Genomic DNA, 22,419 nt, shown 5'->3' on the forward strand with positions numbered 1-22,419 from the left:
AGCAAGTGACTAGATAGAGAGAAACGTGGGAGCAGATTGAGAAAGTCAGTAAATCTGGATGCAGGAAGGAGGTGGAAAGACAAGTTCAGCCCTTGACAAGTTAAACAGGTTATATAAGAAGTCCGATAATTAATGATGATGATAGTGATGACGATCATGATGACGGTGATGATAACAAAGATGACTGTGCACTCTCTCCTCCCTCTTTCTCTCCTGGCTGTGGGAGTTGTGCAGGGAAGTGGCCGAAGGGCAATAATCATAAGAGAGAGTTGTTGTATCCTCTCTAGAGAGCACTTTGGGGAGGGTAGACCTGATGCAAATTTCTCCATCCATCTCTGGCACCCTCCACCCATTCATCCTTCTGCAGAAGACAGACTGGGCTGGTCCACCTGGTCCTACCCCACCAACCCTGGAAGTCCAGTGGTCCATAATCAGGGTCTCTTCTCACCACTCTCCTCCCTCCCCTTGGCTCACCAAAGACTGGCCCTACTAGCCCTACACCAGCCCCTAGTGGGGTGATTCCACCCTCCTTTTTCTAGCAGATCACAGTCCAGAGTGGTTACCACCTCCACTCCTCCACCCCCAGTTTCTAAGTAGCCTGGGTGAGCCACCTCCCTGCAGAAGCAGAGAATCAGCACCACTGCATACTGAACAGGGCGGTGCAGAAAACAGATCACTGAGGCACCCTCCTCTAAAGATGCATTATCTTCAGGGTAGATGTTGAATTCTAGTAACACATTCCCTGGGGTATTTTCAAAACCAGACACAGTGGAGCCTTGTTCCAGCCTTGCTATGGGCCAATGCCCAGGCTCCCCTCCAGCCTCCAACCAGTTCTGGCCGCCGCCCCTACTGGGGTCGGGCAGGTACCATGTAATAGGCCAGGACTGCAGTCTCTGTGCTGTGGGCAGCGAGCTCTGCTCACTCCAACTGCAGGCCCCTGCCTGCCCACTTCTGTTTTGGTATGCTCCTGCTCCTTCTCACTGGCCTCTCTGAACGTTGCTTTTCTTCTGCCAAGACCATGGGTGTTGGCACGTCCCAGCCTCATCTTCCTTGATCTCTTGGTTCTTTGTCATGTACCGAGCCCACCTCCCTGCCACCCAGATCTGGAAGGGTGAGCAGGAGCTGCCTGTTTTAAGACTTCCCAATTTCTACCAAAGAGCCCCGGCACAGCTTAGCTGCCAGCGTGAACTGTGAGTTCCCAGAGATGCCGATGGCACTTCTCAACATTCGTCACTTTTGACACATCTAAAATATCCTCGCTCCCAACACTCCGTAAGCACCAGCCCAGATGGTCTGGCTGCTGGGGAGGCGTCGGTCTCTGAAAGGCCTCTGAGAGGCCCTGGGCAGAAGCTTCCTGACTGAGAAGCTCTCGCTTTTCTCTCTCCCCCTCTACCCCCTCTAAAGCTAAGGCAGCCAAGTGGGCACCTCACTGCCCAGCTTCCAAGCTCTAAGCCAGATCCTTTTTATAGAATTCCTCACACGCTGGCTCCCCGTGGCTCCAAGCACTTTCCCATCTGCCAGGCGCAGCTCTGTCCTAGCGGAAGCTGCCTGCTTGGGAGGTTCCCTGTGGAATCACCTCTATTCTTTAAGGTGACTGAGGACCCCATGGGAAGGAGCTTGCCCCTCTGACCTATTCAACAGCTGCAGTGAAGGGCGCCTAGGGCGAAGCTCCGGGAAAGCAAATATGCATGGGTTCACCGCTGGGCACCTAATCCTGCGCTGCTGCCAGATATATCAGTTTTGATGCCAATATCATTGTGGGATTTTTTTTTAAGAATTAGCACTGCTTCACATTTTATTTCATCATACATTCTTACAGAACTAGGTTCACTTTTCCAGTTTCATAGAAAAATAACTATTCCAGCCACTATTTATTTAACTGCCTAGTCTTTAAGACCAATCAGTAGATTCCCTGGAAAGATGAATAAGCCTCATGACTAACTCATTCTTAAAATTCTTTTTTTAAAGATTTTATTTATTTATTTTTAGAGAGGGAAGGGAGGGAGAAAGAGAGAGAGAGAGAAACATCCATGTGTGGTTGCTGGTGGCCATGGCCTGCAACCCAGGCATGTGCCCTGACTGGGAATTGAACCTGCGACACTTTGGTTCACAGCTTGCATTCAATCCACTCATTTTCTTAAAATTCTTTAAGACAAAGAAATAACTTTTTTTTTTACTCCCAAGGCACAGAATTTCAACAGCAGCAGCCAACACAGGGTTTTAGCAGCTTAACTTTACCCCCAAAATAAAGCTTTGTATAAACCAGTGATTTTACTACAAAAACCCTGTCCTGGAGAGAGAGGAGCCATGAGACGTCACCGCAACACTTGGAATGACGATGTCATAAACGTGCCACTTCCAACAGGTAGCCTGTGAGGATACTCCACGTAAGAAGTGGTTACTTTTCTGTCTATCCTTTACACAGTTAAAAAATATATATTTTATTTAAAATTCCCCTTACATTTAAGTCTATAAAATTTCAAAAATGCCTTGTACCCCCAAAAAAAACCACTTAAAAAAAAAGACCATGCTAACAACACTTATAATTCAGATAAGTATATGTTTTTATAACATCTAAGACTGCAAGGGTTTTTATATTCCGCGGCTCTTGAGTTTAAGATGACCTCCGTCTCCTTCACTTACAAAACGGTTTCTGACCCTTGCAGGACAAAGATCTCTGAGTTGTTTAGAAATTATTCCAGCCTGAAAACATTCCTCTACAAATTACCCAAGCACGGAGTATGAATATGGGACATCCAGATTAATGTCCAGAACTTTATTATAAATTTTCTCATAACCTCTTTTCATTTGGTCTACATTAATTGTAGAAGATTTCCAAAAGGATTTTAATAAATCCGAAATCATCTTATGTGTACTTTCTCCAGTTGACTCCGAAACCATTAAATGGCTTTATATACAAACTCATGGTGAAAAGGAGGTGCTTCCAGTCCCTTCCAGGCAATATTCAGCTTCCCATTTGTCTCCAGACAGTAAACACTCTCTCAGCAGCATGTCAATCTCTTTGACGAAGTGATTAATAGATCTGCCTGCCCCAGAGCCCCTCACGCTACCTGTACACTTGCCACCTTTAGACACACTCGGGAGCACAGCAGCCCTGTCCAGAGCAGCGCTAGCCTGTACACAATCTACAGTTCCTTTGTGCCTGGCAGTATAGGTATTACAAACAGAATGCCATCTCCAACAGCTCTAATGGCCAGCTGGCCCACCCACTGTGGTGCTTAGCATCCAATGCTAAGTCAGGTTGATTGTACAACAATTAATCAAACGGTTTTTCGACATCGGTTGTGCTCATTACTGCTCCACAGAGGTTAGAAAGAAACTTAGATGTCATTTCTCTATGATTAGCCTTTCCCTCCAATGCCAAGGACACTACCAACACTGGTACTCTTCATTTCACCAAGATATAAATCTCTTAGCATTTCTGCAACATCATTGGTATGTCCACGCTCAAAATATTCTGCATGATCGGTGTTCAAGTCTCCTCAACTGTGATTTCATCTAAAGTTAAAGCTGCAGTTTCATAAACAAGTTCTTCTGGTCATCATCATAGTTAGGATCTTTCACATCCACCTCCTCCGCATCCTGCACCACCTTACTTCAGTTAGTCCCTGTCCTTTCCCAGATCTGGATCACCTGTCTAGCAGCCTTCCCTTTGGACTGGTTGGTACAGTTACTCCACTTCTAATGGCTTCACTTCCATTATCACTGCTTTAATCACCTCTGCCAGAATCCTGGCATGGGATTTTCTTTGGCCGCATTTTTGCCTTGACATTAATTCTCATTTTGTTAAGGAAGGATGCTGAAATCCAATTTCTATTGATCTCATTCTTTATGTCCCCAGTCCCAACATTTTATGCATTACCAGAAAAGAGTGACTTAAGCTATCAGGATCTGTAGGGTTTACATTCAGTATCTGCTCATTTTCTACATCCATTATTCCTTAATTTCACTTGCACTGATTAAATTACCAAATGGAGTCTTCCTCTGGGATCTATTTTTGACCCTGATCCGCTGACTTGACCATGCTACTCAGCCCCTGCCACTGCCTCAGTGTGTCTCTGGCCTCTCCCTCTGTTTTTGTTTTGTTCTATCTACCTAGTAGAGGGGGGCAGAGGGCAGCCCAAGAGGCTGGTGTTTATTGGATGAGGCCAGGAGGTCAGCTGGCCAATCATAGCAGTGGAGGTAGAGCTGATTACTATAGGTTTGTAATATAGTTTAAAATCAGAATGTGTGATGCCTCCAGTTTTGTTTTTTCTCAAGCTTGCTTTGGCTATCCAGGGTCTTTGTGGTTCTATACAAATTTTAGGGGGGTTTTTTCTATTTCTGTGAAAAATGCTATTGGAATTTTGGTAAGGATTGTATTAAACAATGAGATTGTTTTCTTTATTTCTTTTTCAGATAGTCTATTGTTTGGTGTATACAAATACAACTGATTTTTATGTGTTGATTTTGTATCCTGAAACTTGACTGGTTAGGTCTAACAGTTTTTTGGTGGAGTTTCTAGGATTTCCTATATACAAGATTATGTTATCAGCTAACAGAGACCATTTTACTGCTTCCTTTCCAACTTGGATGCCTTTCTTCTTTTTCTTACCTAATGCTCTTGCTACAACTTCCAATGCTATGTTGCAAAAGAGTGGAGAGAGTGGGCACCTTTGTCTTGTTTCTGATCTTATAGAGGAAAATATCACTGAGTATGATGTTAGCTGTGGGTCTGTCTTACATGTCCTTTATTGTGTTGAGGTATGTTCCTTCTATACCCAATTTGTTGAGAGTTTTTATCATAAAAGGATGTTGACTTTTGTCAAATGTTTTCCTGAGTATGTTGAGGTGATAATATACATGATATTTTCTTTCTATTAATGTGGTATACCAACTGATTTGTGTATATTGAACCATTCTTGCATCCCAGGTATAAATCTCACTGATCAGAGTATATGGTCCTTTTAATACATTATTGAATTTGATTTGCTATTATGTTGTTGAGAATTTTTGTATCTATATTCATCAGGGATATCCAATGCTTATCTTCTTAACAACAAGAAGTTATTCTCAGAATGATCTTCCACTTTGGGATAATGCAGATTCTCAGGCCTCACCAGACCTACTGAATCAGCTGCTCTGGGGATCTTAAGCACATGACTATAGGAGAATTACTGTCCTCAAGTTCAGAAGATTAGGTAGAACACAAAGGATTCTGGAAAGGAAGCACTAATTCAGCAGTGGCTTAAGGGCAGAACCCTGGCTGGGTGTGTTTTGCAGTCATAGATTTATTTCCCCATTGACCTGTAGCCTGGTTTGGCTCCTGGAACTGCCTAGTTTGAATGGCATGGCTGGAGCCCCACCTGGTAATGGTAGTAATGGGACCCAGCCTAGTAGTCTCCAGAGCTGCCACATGAAGTCAATAGACTTCTACTGCCCAAAAGAGCCTGGACAAATTGGAGAGGAAAGGCTGAAATCCTGACTCCAAAGAGGGGCCTCTTCTTGGCACAAAGGCACAATGCTCTTGCCAAAACATGAAATGTACTGCCTGAAGGAGGTACACAGAATTCACAGAAAGGTCCTAAATAGGCTGGCAAAGAACTTGGTAGATGAGTACCAAAAAGTATCTGGAAGAAACTACGTTGGGTCAAGATATGAAATGGAAGAGATCATAGGTAAGTGCTAAAGGACAGAGAAGTGAGGTGTTGAATGCCAAGCTCCATGGCAGACACTTCACCGAGTTTCATCCAGTTCTCACAATCACCCCAGGAGATGTATATTCACATTTGCAATTTAAGAGAAGGAAACTGAAGCTCCCAGGTTAAGAGAGCTTCCCAAGGTCACACAGCTAATAACTGGTAAAGTTATTAATTAATAACTGATAGATCAAATACAGAGCCAACTGGTTCCAAAGTCAGTGCCCTTTCCAATAGACTATCCTGTCTCCACCATGGCTTTCCATAGTGCCCCAGAAATTACTGAGGTACACGTCCACAGTTTGAAAGGGGCAGAGAGCACTGCCCCCAGACCCACACAGTGAAGGGAGAACATGGGTCCAAAAGAATTTCTTAGGTAGAATAGAACAGGATAAAAGCACATGCCCAGAAAAGTTTTGCAGCCTCAGAACCTGGATGTATGGCTAGTAAGATAGAGAAATGGCATTCAGGTCATGGTTTTATTTTTGTAGCCAGCTGTTGGCCTTAGGCCAGACACTGGACCCCTTCTTATTTCTTCATCAGGAAATGAACATGAAGAAAATAGGAACAGCTGTGCTGTAGACCCCAGGACCTGGAGAGTCTCAAAGGAGATGAGGGTAACAAATGTCTCAGGAAAATAGACTATAGCCATGACCTCAAGCTCTGTGTATCTTGTGGTGACATATTGATCACATATGGGCTCATCTTCTCCCATATTCCATAGTCCTTCCTTCTTATCAGGACCAGTCTTTGATTTGGAATCCCTAAGATTATCTGGGAAACTGGTGACACTACTCACCAATGTGGTAATCTGGCTGCCTTCACACCAGCCACTGTATGGCTAAGTAGGTGCCTCTACTATTATTCAGCCATTGAAACACTTACTGGACTTCCAGTCAAGGTAAAGGTGGAGGTAAACATGGCTCAGCTCCTCACACAACCACAGCAAAAATTACAACTGAACGACAAAACAGCTATCACCCAGAATCATCAGAATATTGAGCTGTTTGGAAGTCCGACAACAAAGAAATTAAGGAAGTCACATCATCCAGATGGGTAGGAGGGGCAGAGATGTTGAGACGCACAGAGCAGAGAGGACACAGGCACAGATCCAGAATGCGCAGCCCCACACCAATGTGTGGTAGATAAATATTGGAAGGGACACCCCAGGAGCAAGGGATCCCAGCCCCACACCAGACCACCCAGCCCAGTGTTCCAGTGCCAGGAAAATAAGTCCCCATAATTTCTGGCTGTAAAATCCAGTGGGGGTTAGGGTAGCAGAAGAAACTGTGGAAATTTCAGGACTCTCCTCTTAAAGGGCCCACAAGGGACTTAGGACTTACACAGACTCACTCCCTCAGAGCTCCAGCACCTAGGCAGCAGCTAGAAGGGCACCAGTGGCATATGGGGAGACATCAAGGTGTCTGGCATCAGGGCAAGTGCCAGAGGACAGCTTCTTCATAGACAAAATGCCAGAGGCCAGGCAGAGGCTTTGTCCCCTTTCTGAGCACCCCCTCACACAGAGCCACAGAGCAGTGACACCATATCAGAGCTTCCATCAACCTAGTCCACACAGGTTTTCCCACCATGACAATTACCTAAGGCTCTACCCCATCCAACTTACATGTGCATTTTTCTACAATGGGGCACATTAGTAAGACAGGGAGTCAAAGCAGCTCTACATAGAAACAAACAAAGGGAAGCTGCCAAAATGAGGAGACAAAAAAAATATGGCCCAAATGAAACAGCAGATCAAACCTCCAGAAAAAGAACTAAACAAAATGGAGATAAGCAATCTATCAGATGCAGAGTTCAAAACACTAGTTATTAGGATACTCAAGGAACTCATTGGGTACTTCAATAGCATTAAAAAGATGCAGGCAGAAATGAAGTTTACACTAAGTGAAATAAAGAAAAATTTGCAGGGAAGCAACAGTACAGTGGATAAAGTCAAAAAGCAAATCAATGATTTGGAACAGAAGTAAAAAACATTCAATCAGAACAGCAAGAAGAAAAAAGAATCCAAAAAAAAAAAAAAAAACGGAATAGGTTAAGGAGCCTCTTGGAAACTTTTAATGTACCAACGTTTGAATCATAGGGATGCTGTAAGGAGAAGAAAAAGGGCAATAAATTGAAAACTTATTTAAAAAAATAATGAAATAAAACTTCCCTAATTTGGTAAAGGAAATAGACACGCAAGTCCAGGAAGCACAGAGAATCCCAAACAATACGGATTCAAAGAGGACCACACCAAAAAAAATCATAATTAAAATGCCAAAGATTAAAAATAAAGACAGAATCTTCAAAGCAGCAAGAGAAAAGCAGATAGTAACCTACAAAGGAGTTCCCATAAAACTGTCAGTGTCAAAATAAACTTTGTAGCCTAAACTGGACTGGCAAGACATATTCAAAGTAATGAAGCAATGACCTACAACCTAGGTTACTCTATCCAGCAAAACTATCATTTAGAATCAAATGGCAGATAAAGTGCTTCCCAGATAAGGTAAAGTTAAAGAAGTTCATCTTCTCCAAGGCATTATCATATGAAATGTTAAAGGGACTTATTTAAGAAAAAGAAGAAGATAAAAACTATGAACATTAAAATGGCAACAACTTCACAACTATCAACAATTGAATCTAAAGAACAATCTAAGCAAAGAAGCAGCACAGAAACAGAATCATAGATATGCAGATCATTTGGAACATTATCAATTGCAAGTGGGAAGGGGAGAATGTGAGAAAATGTGCAGGGATTAAGAACTGCACATTGGTAGCTGCAGAACAGACAGGGGAATATTAGGAACAGTATAGGAAATGGAGTAGCCAAAGACCTATATGCATGACCCATGGACTAAGGCGGGGATTGTTGGAGGAAATTTGTGGTACTGGAGAGGGGGCCAAACTGGGGAAAAACTGAAACAATTGTAATAACATAATCAATAAAATATATTTTAAAAGAGAAACACCAAGAGGTATAATAATTGTCTATTTACTTGCCTCCACCATATGACCATGATCTTCTTGAAAGCAAGTAAACAAAAAAGTGCTCCTCATTTACTCTTGCTGTATCTACAATATTAAGCATGATCCTAGCACATAGTAGGTGCTCACTAAATGTGTGGTGGAATGGACAAATGAATACATGAATGAATGGGTTCATGGTGGGCCCTCAGTCTCTAATATGGACAGTCTAAGAGCAGCCAAGGACCTGTGCATTCAGCCCCAGGCCACAACACAGGGAAGCCCCAGGAACACTCAGGTGTTGGTCGGTCAGGAATATTTCCTTGAGTCAAATGGAAGTCTGACAACTATGTAATTAAAGAAACCATATCCATCCTGATTGGTAAGGGGGTAGAGATATGAAATGAACTGGTCCCACATGCATGTGTGATGGGTAAAAGTCCAGGAGAGACATCTTAGCAGCAAAAAGTCCCAGTCCCACACCAGGCCCCTCAGCCAAGGGTTCTGTGCCAGGAAGATAAGTCCCCATAACTTCTGGCTGCAAACACCAGTGGAGATTGAGTTGGTGGAAGAAACTTCTCAAGTCTCAAGCAGTTCCTCTTAAAAAACCCACACACAGACTCACTCAGACTCACTCCCTCTGAGCTCCACCAACAGGGTAGCAGCTTGAAAGGCACCAATGGCATACAGGGATAAACTGAAGTATCTGGCATCAAGGTGGGAGCTGGGGAATAGCTTTCTCCCAGACAGAAACGTGGGCAGAGGCCATTGTCCCTTTTCTGAACCTTCCCCACAGAGCCGGAAGGCAGGTGCCAGATCTGAGACTGTATCACCATTTGCCATGCCCTAGAGATCCCCTGAGGCTCCATCCCACCTAACTTACAGCTGTTAACAGTGGTTTTTCCATATGAATGGCTGGTCTTGGCTCATGCTTCACAACTTCCTAAGTCCTTTCAAACAAGCAACAGCCAGCCTCAGTGAGCCAATAGCCCTAATACCTCTTGCTAAGTGGCCTCAACATGGCATTAGCAGCAGCCAGCCTAGATTCATTTCTTGGCTTCACCTGGGAATCTCTAAACCCAGCAAAGTAGCAGCCATCTCGGACTGCTTTACAGTTCCAGCAGGGTGGCCCCAGGCAAAACAAAGGTTGGGACTGACCTTGGCCTACACCACCTTAAAAACTCCAGAGCCTGCACACCCAGTGGACAGCTACAGATCACATTGGAGCAACACCACCCTGCCTCTGCACAGCTGACCCTCCATGGAGGTCAAGGGTTTGTGGTTAATGGTCACAGTCAATCCGTGCAACTGACTGACCTGGCTAAATCTCTTCCATGGACTTGCCAACAGCAACCATATCTCAACTACAAAAGGAGCGTGTACTCAGCCCACACAAAGGGCACACTTCAAGTACCCAGCAACTGTAATAGAAGTCACTGGACCCTACAGGACACCTACTAGATTTGGCCATGCTGCGAAGACAGGGAGTCATAGCAGCTTACCTAATACATAGAAACAAACACAGGGAGGCTGACAAAGTGAGGAGACAAAAAAATATGGCCCAGATCAAAGAACAGATCAAAACTCCAGAAAAAAAAAAAATTAAACAAAATGGAGATACACAATCTATCAGATGCAGAGTGCAAAACACTGGTTATAAGGATGTGGCAGGAACTTAGTGAGGACCTCAGCAGCATAAAAAAGATCCAGTCAGATGAAGGATTCACTAATTGAAATAAAGAACAATTTACAGGGAAACAACAGTAGAGTGAATGAAACTAAAAATCAAATCAATGATTTGGAACATAAGGAAGAAAAAAACCAACCAACTGGAACAACAAGAAGTAAAAAGAATCCCCCCAAAATGAGGATATTGTAAGCAGCCTCTGGGACAACTTCAAGAGGTCCAACATTTGCCTCATAAGGGTGCCAGAAGGAGAAGAGAAAGGGCAAGAAACTGGAAATCTATTTGAAAAAATGATGAAAAAAATTTCCCTAATTTGGTGAAAGAAATAGACATGCAAGTCCAGGGAGCACAGAAAGTCCCAAACAAAATGGATGCAAAGAGGCCCACTACAAGACGCATCATAATTAAAATGTCAAAGGTTAAAGACAAAGAGAATCTTCAAAGCAGCAAGAGAAAAGCAGTTAGTTACCTACAGGGGAGTTCCCATAAGACTGCCATTGGATTTCTCAAAAGAAACTATACAGGCTAGAAGGGATTGGTAAGACATATTCAAAGTCATGAAAAACAGAGACTTACAGCCAAGATTGTTCTACCCAGCAAAGCTATCATTTAGAATTGAAGGGCAAATAAACAGCTTCCCAGACAAGAAAAAAAACTAAAGGAGTTCATCATCACCAAACCAGTATTCTATGAAATGTTAAAGGGACTTTTTAAAGAAAAAGATCGAAACTATGAACAATAAAATAGCAATAAATACATACCTATCAACAAATGAATCTAAAAAACAAACTAAGCAAATAGAAGAACAGAGACAGAATCATGGACACAGAATGCATTTTGATGGTTGCCAGATGGAAGGGGAGTGTGGGGGAATGGGTGAAGAGGTGATGAGATTAAGTGCTAATAGGTAGTTACAGAATAGCCATGGGGATGTAAAGTACAATGTAGGAAATGGAGTAGCCAAAGAACTTATACATATGACTCATGGACATGAACAATGATTTGGGGATTGCCTGAGGGAGTGGGGGATGCTTGGTGGAGAGGGGCAAAAGGGAAAAAAATTAGGATAACTTTAATAACGTAATCAATAAATATAATTTAAGAAAAAAGAAAATGATGTCTAGCTGGTTTGGAAGAAAAGCCAGGCCTAGAACCCTCATCCAGCTTACTCAAGGACTCAAGGACATCTCACTGTATCACTATGGGGGTCTCAGAGCCAGCTGGTCCAAACTCCTCATCTTCCAGTTGAAGAAACTGAGGGCTAGAAAGTTAAATGACTTGCTGAAAGTCAACCAGGATAAGTTAACAAGAAACTAGGAGCTCACAGAGATCTGCCAACACACAATCACGTCTAATCCACCAATAGCTAAATATGAAATACTTCTAAGCACCTGAAGGCACATTGTCTCTGCAAGCAGGTACAGCAGACCCAAACAATAATGTGCTCAGCTGCTTGCCTCATGTGACAGGCCTTCACTTCAGGCTCTGCGCTCTCCTTTAAGTCAACACATAAATGCAATCAAATGCAATTCAATACAGTCACACTCTGGATCAGTGATTTTCAACTTTTCTCATCTCATGGCACAATAAACTAATTACTAAAATTCTAAGACACACAAAAAATGTTATAATTTTTGCCAGCAATGTGACAAAAATAGGTATAATTTTGATTTATTTACAAAAAAAATAGTAATTACCTACACCTCTTGTTCCAGAATGACTGTTTAAAAAATCAGGTGCCTATATTTGTGTATAAGGATTTCTGTTACCAAGAATTAACCAATCAGACACAAGCTTATCATGCGACATAACCAATAAGATGCTATTGACCTATTATATGACCTATATATTTACAGTTCAAGACAGGGCATTCACACCAGATGGGAATTGTTTAGTTGGCTGTTGTCATTTTTTTTGTATTTGACAGTCTAAGGGATGAGATCAGTGCCCCTGACTAAATAGTTGGGTATTGCATGTTTTGAAAACTCTTGCAGCCCACATGCTGAAAACTGCTGCTCTAGACCAGGGGAGTGCAATTGTGAAAAGACCCATTTCAATGACCTCGTGGTCCGCAAGCCTCCTCTGGGGTGCCGAGTGTCTGAAAGGAGGTTTATGGGTCTGTCCCAGTGGGTGACTTTAACTTCCTGGACTGCAAAGGGGCCGCTCTTGGCATGAGGCTCCATTCAATTACTTCCTGTGACCTTGGCCAAGACATTTACACTCTCCGAGACCCAGTTTTCTTTTGGGATAACCTACTGCTAGGTTATGAGGACCAAACAAAGTGAGGAATTCTGAGTTACTAGCAAAAAGTAACAGCCACATGAACCTGCCTGACCAACGCCACCTGCTCCCCAGCACCCCATCATCACCTTTCATGAGAACTTTTGGGTCTTACAGGTTCTCTGGGTCAGTATTAATTGTGGCTGACACCTTGTGAGGGACTTAGTGGTTGGATTGCCAACTCCCATGTCAGCAAAATAGCCTCACCATTTAACCAAGTAATTCCATGCCAGGTAATTCATCCTGGTGGAAATAATTCTCTGAAAGGAAAGCTGTGTGTGAAGTCCATCGCAGCTCTTTTTATGAAGGTGAAAACTTAGAAACATACTGCTTGTCTCAGAGAGGGAAATGGAATCATAAATTACAAAACATCCCCTCCGTGGAATATTACTCAGCCTTTAAAAATGATGAGTATGAACACTAGGAATATGGAGAGATTTTTACGATATAATGTGAAATGAAAAAAGCAAAAAACAATTATAGTTGCACAGTTACATGAAAAATATATTTGCTTCTAGATACAGAAAAGAAACACAGGAAAATAGCCAATCCATTAAGATGATGAGAATGCAAGTATATTTTTTAACATTTTATTTTCTGGTATTACTCCGCTTTTGTGCGCCACCTACATTTTTAAAAGAATAAGGAAGAAAATCTGATACTTCCTTCAGATACAATTTAGCTGAAGGCAAGTTTCATTTGTGGAAGAATACCTGGTTATAGATCCAGAACTGGTGGTACCAGGAAGAATGAACCTGTAATCCTAGAAATTCTGAAGTCAGTGCTGCTCGCGTACAAATTGTGAGCCTGACTACAGCAGTCAGGGGCGGGGCCATGGCTCTGTTCACCTCAGGTTCGTTTCACCCGGAGCAGAGGGCGTGGCTTGGAGGGCTCTTAGGCTAATCATGAAATTACAGTCTTCCAGAGGATCTCTCCCTCTAGTCCCAGGCCGGGGGATATTTTCAGCAGTTCAGGTTAACAAAAGGAAACCACGCACGCACACACACGTTAGCAATTCATATCACGAATGTGAAGATATTTCACACACAGCTCTGTGAGGGGCATGTTAATACCTGCGCTTGCTGTCTTATGCATGTGTGTCCCCAGCAGCAGCCAGTACACGGGAGGCGCTTGACAAACGAACCGAGAGAAGCACCCAGCCCAGGCATCACAGGCAGAAGCCAGGTCCTGACTCCTACTGGAGCCTCTGCTGCCGGGTCTTTGGTTCCCGCCTGTGCCAGCTCATTCATTGCCTGCAGTCACCCACCTAATGATGTCCCTGCCCCAAAGAAAATGAAATCATTTGTTCTTGTATGAACTATTAGGACCCCTCAGACCTGAGGGCTGACTTAAGAAGAGAGAAATCATTGCTGCAAGGAACTGAATATTAGAAACATAATGGCTGCACCTGCTGCTTCTGATCTGAGGAGGCTTTGCTGCCTCTGGATCTTGCTGTCATGTAGAGGGAACACGAAGCCTCCCCCACCTGTCACCTTGCTTCCAGGTGACAGGGACTGACTCCCTCGAAGGACTTGACCACTTACCTTAGTTAATATTCTCCCTCTCAAAAACACCTCCTATCCTCCAGATTCTTTTTTTTTAATTGAATTTATTGGTGTGACATTGGTTAATGAAATTGTATAGATTTCAGGTGTACAGTTCTATAATACATCATCTGCATATTCTATCTTGTGTTTACCACCCCAAGTTAAGCCTCCTTCCATATCTCCAGATTTTTATCATTGCTGTGTCTTTATCTCTTCTGAAGACATGAGAAAATGATGATTTCAGAAGACGTGCCTGGAGAAGGAGCTGCTCCTACTGAATACAAGTGCAACAAATTCCCTGCCTCGTAATGGAATCCCTAGGATTTCTCACAGCTCACTCACAGAGTTGTTGTGAGGCTTGAACCAGCTAATAGAGTTAATGCAAATAAGACTGTTATAAAAGGGCCTGGCACAGGATGAACACTCAATAAATATTAGCTTACAAGGTGCTGAAAATCAATTTAGATATATATGCATATAAAAAGAGAAATAAATAAGACCAGAACTAAGGAGCTAGTGATTCTACTTTTAGAAATCTGTATGAAGGAAATACTCATAGGCTCAGGTAAAGATTTATGTATAAAAATGGTCATCAGAGCATTGTTTGTAATAGAAAAAAATAAAAAAGAAACCCAGAAACAACCCAAATGTCCAACAATAATGGAACAAGTAAGCAACTATGCCACTTTTCAAAAGCATGTTTTTGAAGAATGTTATGCTCTAAGAAATTATCGTGACAGGTGAAGAGGGACACAAAACCATTGATATAATAGAGTCTCAATTGTAGACATTCCAAATAAATATCAGACTATCACGGAGGCTCAGACACGCAGGCTCTAGAGCCCCACTCCTTCCACTCCAAGTGTGACCTGAAGTGACCCCTGCCTCCCTCAGTCACTGGATGACTGGTAGATCACAGTGAAGAGCCTCTCAGAGAGTTACTGTGACTTAAGCGCTGTTTGACACTGTGGCCACGGCTTTCATGAGGACTGCAGACCACTCTCAGAGTCAACCACATGAAACCTGCTACTTCATAGGGATGATGTTCAAGACAATGGTCCCTGTCTCACCTGGTGACTTCTTTTTACAGTACCCCATAAGGAAGCTCTCTCAGACTTCATGGCCAGGAAAGTGTGGGCAACGGGACACATGAATCCTATTACTGCTCCTATTTCTGTTTTTTGTTTGTTCTTGAGAACAAAATCTGTGGCCCACCTCCCGCAGCCTTAGAGGATCACACACTATGTATGTTAGAGTGCAAATCTATGAATGTTTCCGTCTTCATTGTTTTACTGACTTAATTTCTTCTACCACGAATTTCTGTTAACTCCTTAAAGTCGAAAATGTTCTTCCATGTCACACCCATCACCAGTTCCTATTCTCCCAACTTAAACCAAAGAAAACACATATAAGACAGAATTGGTCCTGTGAGGGCAACTGGGATACAGTTTCACAGATCAAAAGTGCAAGATGCTGGGTGCTCCAATCTGTACTTACTTTAACCACATGGCCCTCCATAGCTGCTAATTATGTGCCAGGCACTGTTCTGAGCTCTTCACAGATGTCATCCTAGTCAATCCTTATAACAACTTGCTGAGACAGGTACTATTTCCATCCCCATTTATTTTCCTGGAGTCCTCTTAGCATTCCAGTCAGCTATGCTAAAACGAAGATGTAGCTATTCAGCCACCCAATAAAAGAAAGTTGGTTACATTCAGCACCAATGCATAAATGGATGACAAATCAAGTGTCAGCCTTTGATCTGAGGCCTGGATCCCACAGATTCCACTCTGATCACTGAGCATTTACTGAGCACCCACCAGCGCTGACCCTCCATGAATCCACAGCCTGGTGGAGGAAACACCACACACCTAAGCAAACAGATCACCAGGCCACATAACAAGGACATGAGGATCAGAGAGGGGGCAACAAGAGAAAGTAATGACCTCTGGCAGATGAGAAGGCTTCCTGGAGAAGGCGATGTCTGAGATCCATTTTCATGGATGGACCAGAGTTTGTGGGGAGCAGCAGAGATGGGGGAGGAAGACAGATTTCGAGGTACAGGGCTGAGTGGCATTTGGGGGACCTCTTGGCAGTGGGGGGCAGCTGGAGAACATAGATGGGGGGGAGTTGCAGAATGAGGGACTATCATTTAGGTGGTGACTTTGGCTTCAATACCAAGAAGCTTAAAGTCACACAAGGATCTAATAGTCATTTCTGTTCTAGAAAGATTCTTGAGCAGCCATGCAAAGGAGGATGGCAAGACCACACATAGGCTGTTGTGAAAAACCAAGCAAGAAACAGTGTGCGCATGAACTAGGGCCCTGGCATCTAGGGGTATGTGGGAGCCCGCAGCTTCAGGCTATTTGGCAGGCAGGTACAGGAGGTCAAGGTGACACTCCTGCTTCTCACTTAGCGGGAGGGCAGAGCGCGCCATGAAATGGGGAGCACAGACTGGGAGCACATTTGCAGGGCCAAGGGCTAGCTCAGATAGTCTGGGCAGAAGAAATCTTTATTATCTCAGAGGAGTTATTCAGATTCTCACTCACATCTCCTTTTAATAAAATATGATGCATTTCATTCTGTCATCATAGTGAAAGAGCATGGCCCTTTGCTTGGAATTAATAACCTTCTGAATTAACAACCTTTGGGTAGGAAAATTGGTTTCATTAATACTTCCCCTTGTACTTGGTAGGTTCATCATCTCTCGGTCCTGCCATGCCCTGAAACCAAGAGCCCAAGACTCATCATTTGAGAAGCTGAATGACTTGGTACTCAGAAAGAATGATCGGGCTCTTTAGTAATTTGGCCTAATTTAGTTCATAGACAAAAAAAATGCTTGTATAGCCTTGTGTCCACCCCTCAGCTGTCGGGGAGGGAGGACAATTGGCCTGATTCCTAATCTTGGCAGAAAAGATGTCAGCTGTCTTGGGGTGCTTCAACTCTGGAAACCGGTGCCTCCTGGGGCGTCACCCAGCTCCTGAGCAGAGGTGTGTGTGTGTTCAGCCAACACAACGGCCCAAGCAGCTGTTGGGCTGCCTCACAGAGTTGGGTGACTGACCACTCCCATCCTAAAGTGGCTCAGGAGCAGGGTGGGGCTCCCCCCAAAAAGAGGCTAGAGGGCCTTTCAGAAAAACAAAAACAGGTGAAATCTTAAAAGCAATCTTTCTCTCCCTACTGCACCCCCACGCAGTCTTTGAAAGACTCCAAATGGATATTCCTTTATCTTTTTCTGCTGAAAACCCTTTGGCCACTGCCTGTCATAGACTATAAAGTCCAGACCCCTCAGCATCCCAGTGCCCTACACCCTCTGGACACCCAGGCCCCTCTCCTGCCTCCTTATGCCCACACAGTCCCATGCCTCTGAGCCCTTACTCCACTGTTCCCTCAGCCCGGAAACACCAAGTCCCTCGCACACCCACCCACTACCCACACACACACACATACAAGCCCTCATTCGTCCTTCAAGGCCACAATTAGCATCACTTTCCATGAAAAGTTCTCCCTGAATGACATGCCCCATCACACAAAATTCACCACTCCCTTTATAATCCTCCCCACTCCACCCATACCTGGTCCATCCCAGGCCACATTATATAATGTGTCTGCCAGTGATGAGTTAAGCTACATGCAAGAATGCATAGTCAGCTAACTGAGATGCTCTATTCCATAGGGACATAGGGAATTGCAGTCTAGAGACATGGGTTCAAATCCTGACTTAATCACTTACTGGCATTGTGATTTTGGGTGAAATTTTTATCCTCTGTCCCTATTGCCTCTTTCCTATTCCTACTGCCCTCGAGTTATCTAGTGTCTGGCTGGCTGGCCCTACAGTCACCAGGATGGCAGGGGGAAGATGGCCTTCTCCACCTCTGTGCTGGGTCCTCCTAGGTCACCCTCCATCATCTCCCAGGAGAGAATGGCCACTCTCCCTGAAATGTTCTTTGGGGTTTCCCGAAGCTACGACTCACAACTACGTCCATCACCTCACCGGAACCCTGTGGGCTGGTGTTCTCCACAACCTTCGGGTTGCCCCAGAGCTGGCAGAGGCGGAACAGACGCCAGTTTAAGCACTGTCCAATCTTCTATTCCAGAGCCATTAGGAAGAAGATCTCGAGCTGTTGAAGAAAATGAAACGTTGCAGGAGACGAAGACAAGATTTCTGCTCTTCGAAAGGGGAAGCAACGAGCCCTGTCAAATCGGGCTCCACCGTCCAGGCTCGCTGCAGCAGTGCGGCTTCAACTCCTCGCTGCCGCTGGTGATGATCATCCACGGGTGGTCGGTAGGAAACGCCGGCACGGCCTTTTTCTCTCTGCTTTTCCGTTTTCCTTTTTTTGTCCCTTGTGTGTTCAATTTTAATGAAAAGATGGGGAGCTGGTCATAACGACGTCATGCATACTATTTGCAAAGCACGTTCTAATTTTCCAAGTGCTTCCCCACACATTAGCTCATTGAGTATCTCAATTCCATGAGTAAGCAGGGAGGGGAAAGTATCATTATCTCCACACTGCAGATAATAAAATGTGACTCAAAGAGGTCGCACAGCACGTGAGGGCGCGTAGGGTCTGCAGCCCATGCAGGGGAAGCTGCATGTGTCACAGGAGGAGTCAGGAAGCCAGAGATGTCATCTCTCCATGAAATGTTGTGTCTGTCAGTGTTAAATTCAGCTGCAAATAACAGAAACCCATCTAGCAGTGGTTCAAACAAGTCAGAATTTATTTCCATTTCCCACAATAGTCAGAGATATGTAATCTAAAACTAGACAAATGGCTTTGGTCAATGAAATCCTCAAAGACCCAGCTCATTTCCAGCTCACTACTCTCCCATCCTTAGATGTAGGCCTCATCCTCCTAGTCCAAGGGGGCAGCTATAGCACTAGCCATCACATCTTCATTCCAGGTAGTAAATGCTATATGCAAAGGAGTCAAAGAGCAAAGAGTTTTTTAACAACTTTAGTGATATATAATTCACATATCATATAATTCATCCATTTAAGGTGTATAATTCAATGGCTTTGCTATAAAAGAGAGGTTTTTTTTTTTTTTTAATTAGCCTCCCAGAAGCGTCTGTGAAATACTTCCAGTAACATCCATTGGCCATACATAAATAGAAAGGTAGCTGAGACATGTGTAGCCTCTTAGAGCAAGTATAGCCTTTTAGTGATGCTAAACATTCTATTTCCATGGAAGAAGGGGGTAGAGAATATTGTGGGCAATAATTGAAGTCAAACTAAGTGAAGCTTTATCTCCAAGAGGAAATTCTGACTCCTGGTTAGCAGCCCACCCATGATTTGAAGCTAAGTTCACAATATGAAACTTCCAGGATTTGGGAATCTATTCCATGACTTGGAAACCTTTCCCTGCCATCTAGTTGGAAATACTCCTGAAACCCCCTTCTATTCTACCCTAGAGAGCAAAATGGGCCCATCTACCCACACACCACTCCTTCGACAAGTATTCTCCAAGGGCCCGCTATGCGCAGGCTCACAGCCTCCCATGAACAAAACAGACCCTGCCTGGCCGTGAGAGGTAGTAGGGAGTCACATGACGCCTCGTGAGTGTAGTCACAAGGCGGGGTGCCTTCTATAGTCATCCTAGAATAGCACAGGGGCTCCTGCAGCCTGCCAGCAGTTCCCCCTCAGAATTTAAAAGGGTCCCACCCTAGAGAAATGGGAGCTGGCAGTGAAGGTGGTGGGGGCCTTTTCTACCCCTAGAGAAGGGGCCTAACATACATTGAAGCCCTACTGGAGCAAGGCCCTTGGCATTACATATCGGCCCATTTAATCCCACTCTCCCTGCCTCCCACTGTCCTCGCCTCACCCCTACTCCCCCTGCTTCCCCTCACCCTCCCTGCCTCCAGCAATACCCAAGTGTTTGTGGCTCCTTCCATGCACCATGGGATTTTTCTCCTCTTGGCCTTGGCTTTGGCTCAGGCTGTGCTTTCTACCTAGTGTCCTTTCCCCTCTTCCTCTTTAGGACAGTATTCATTACATATTAGGTGCTCCAAAAATACTTGTTAACTGAAATAATGACAGAAGAAATATCTTGTTTCTTCAAATGCAACATGAAGATAGCAGGGTCCTTTTACCAGAATGAGCTCTTCATTCTCAAATTCCTGTCCAGACTGAAATACAGCTACCATTATCAGTAATAATAATAACACAACTGCAAATAATAACTAACATCTGCTGAGTGCTTACTATGTTGCAGGCAATGTTCTAAGTACTTTGCATCCATTAACTGATCTCATCCTTACAACAGTCCTGGAAGGAGGGCCCTATTCTGATCCCCATTTTCCACATGAGAAAACTAGGGCACAGAGATGTTAGATCACTTGCTTAAGGTCACTCAGCTAGCAACTGGGAGAGTCTGGATTTGAACCCAAGCTGCTACAGCCACACAGAAGGCCCTGGGGAAACATTTATTAAATAAATGGATCTTACCCTGGATAACATGTCAAGGCATCAGCTTTGCTCTTCACCTTGGTGGGCTAGTCTTCAACCACACCTGCCTTTTCTCCTCTCCCCAGACATACCATACAGTCCCTTTGTCATTCTGTGCCTCTGCCCATGCTCTTCCTTCTGCCTGGGATGCCCTAGACACCCCGAGCCCACAACCAGCACCACATTCACCTGCCCACCCTATGCTTAATCCTATTTCTCTTTTACGACACAGCATAAATGTGTTTGCCCTGTGAACCCATCAGAAGTGCCCTGTAAACATTTATTGTGCTCCTACTATGTTCTAGCTCATGGAGCTGGTCACTCTGAAGCAAGCCCAGCACAGTGAGGGAGAGGAGAAGAAACGCAGTGGGTTTCAGAAGTGTGGTGGAGCAGGCCTCCAGGAGGAGCTGGCCCAAGAGCTGACCTTCCAAGGAGAGGTCGGGGTTCAGTGACTGATTTACACAGGTGTTTCCATTGATCTAAGGCTTGGAAAGTCCTAAAATAGGGAAATGCTAAGACAACGGTTCTCAGTTAGGGGCTGGGGGGTGTAGCTCCTAGAAATTATTTGGCAAAGCCAGGAGGATTTTTGGTTTTTCATAACAGGGGCAGGGGGTGGCTGCTGGCATCTCCTGGTGGAGGCCACAGATGCTGCTACGTCTCCCACAATGCACAGGACAGCCCCCACAGTGAACAGGGATCTGGTCCAGATGTTAATAGTGCTGAGGTTGGGAAATCCTTTAGAGAAAGGATCCAGTGTTAACCAAGAGTTGGAGAAAATGAAAAAGGTGAATAGGGAAAAAGAGGAAATGACTGCAAAGCTCCCTCCGTCCCCTCCCGGTGAAGCTGACCACCCTGTGGGCCTACCCTCAGCTGGACGGCTTTCTGGAAAGCTGGATCTGGCAGATGGTGACCGCGCTGAAGTCTCAGCTGGCCCAGCCAGTGAACGTGGCGCTGGCAGACTGGATCACCCTAGCCCGAAACCACTACGCCACCGCTGTCCAAAACACCCGCCTCGTGGGACAGGAGGTCGCAGCTTTTATCCGGTGGCTAGAGGTAAGACCTGCCCCAACCTCCCTTCCTCTCCTTTCCTCTAAGACCAAGTGAATTCAGCTGGTCTCCAACAGCAGCCCAGACAGAAGAACCACGCCTGCTAAGCTCACAGGAATGGAAGGGCCTGAGACGGTGACCAGGCCCCAGGGCTCTCTCAGCTGCCTCACTTGCACCTGTCTTTTGAAGGAATCATCTTCCCCCCACCACCCATCCACTAGTCCTTTTATGTTCACCCCTTGGATGTGCTACAGGATCTGTGTACCCTGTAAACCAGCAATCCCCACACAGAAGCTACCGACAGGATTGCTCCAACAGGACATTCATACCCACGAGAAGACAGGCAGGCGGGAGGCATAATCATTAGGCAGGGTCCCAGGTCTCTGAGCCTGAAAGGAGAGATGACAGAGTCTACAAGGTAAGAAGCCAGTTTGGGTCTGGAGTACGAATGAAGCACCTCATTTGCGATCAGGCGCCGAGAACAGGGTGGGACCCACAAAGGCTTTTGTCGGGGCAGCTCTTCTCCTGCAACCACGTTATCGCTGTCTTCCAGGAGTCTGTTCCGTTTTCTCGAAGCAATGTTCATCTAATTGGGTACAGCCTGGGTGCACACGTCTCAGGATTTGCTGGCAGTTACATTGGCGGAAAGCACAAGATTGGGAGAATTACAGGTAACGATGCCTGATAACTAACCACTGTAATCTCACAGATGCATCTGGCCACGGAGCAAGGACCTGCTTTTCCAACAGTCTCCTA

General features: G+C 44.6%; 1 protein-coding gene and 1 pseudogene across 1 annotated transcript in view; one reads left to right on the top strand and one right to left on the bottom strand.

Moving 5' to 3' along the window:
• Positions 1-22,419, top strand: part of LIPC (lipase C, hepatic type) — a 122,786-nt gene that overhangs the window by 78,610 nt on the left and 21,757 nt on the right. The window contains exons 3-5 of the mRNA XM_028507032.2: positions 18,269-18,456; positions 21,487-21,669; positions 22,217-22,334. Of these exons, the coding sequence (XP_028362833.1) occupies positions 18,269-18,456; positions 21,487-21,669; positions 22,217-22,334 (489 nt within the window). The remainder of the gene's footprint in view (positions 1-18,268; positions 18,457-21,486; positions 21,670-22,216; positions 22,335-22,419) is intronic.
• LOC114491505 lies at positions 2,449-3,999 on the bottom strand (annotated as a pseudogene).

This window comes from Phyllostomus discolor, chromosome 1, assembly GCF_004126475.2.
Source record: "Phyllostomus discolor isolate MPI-MPIP mPhyDis1 chromosome 1, mPhyDis1.pri.v3, whole genome shotgun sequence".
NCBI lineage: Eukaryota > Metazoa > Chordata > Mammalia > Chiroptera > Phyllostomidae > Phyllostomus > Phyllostomus discolor.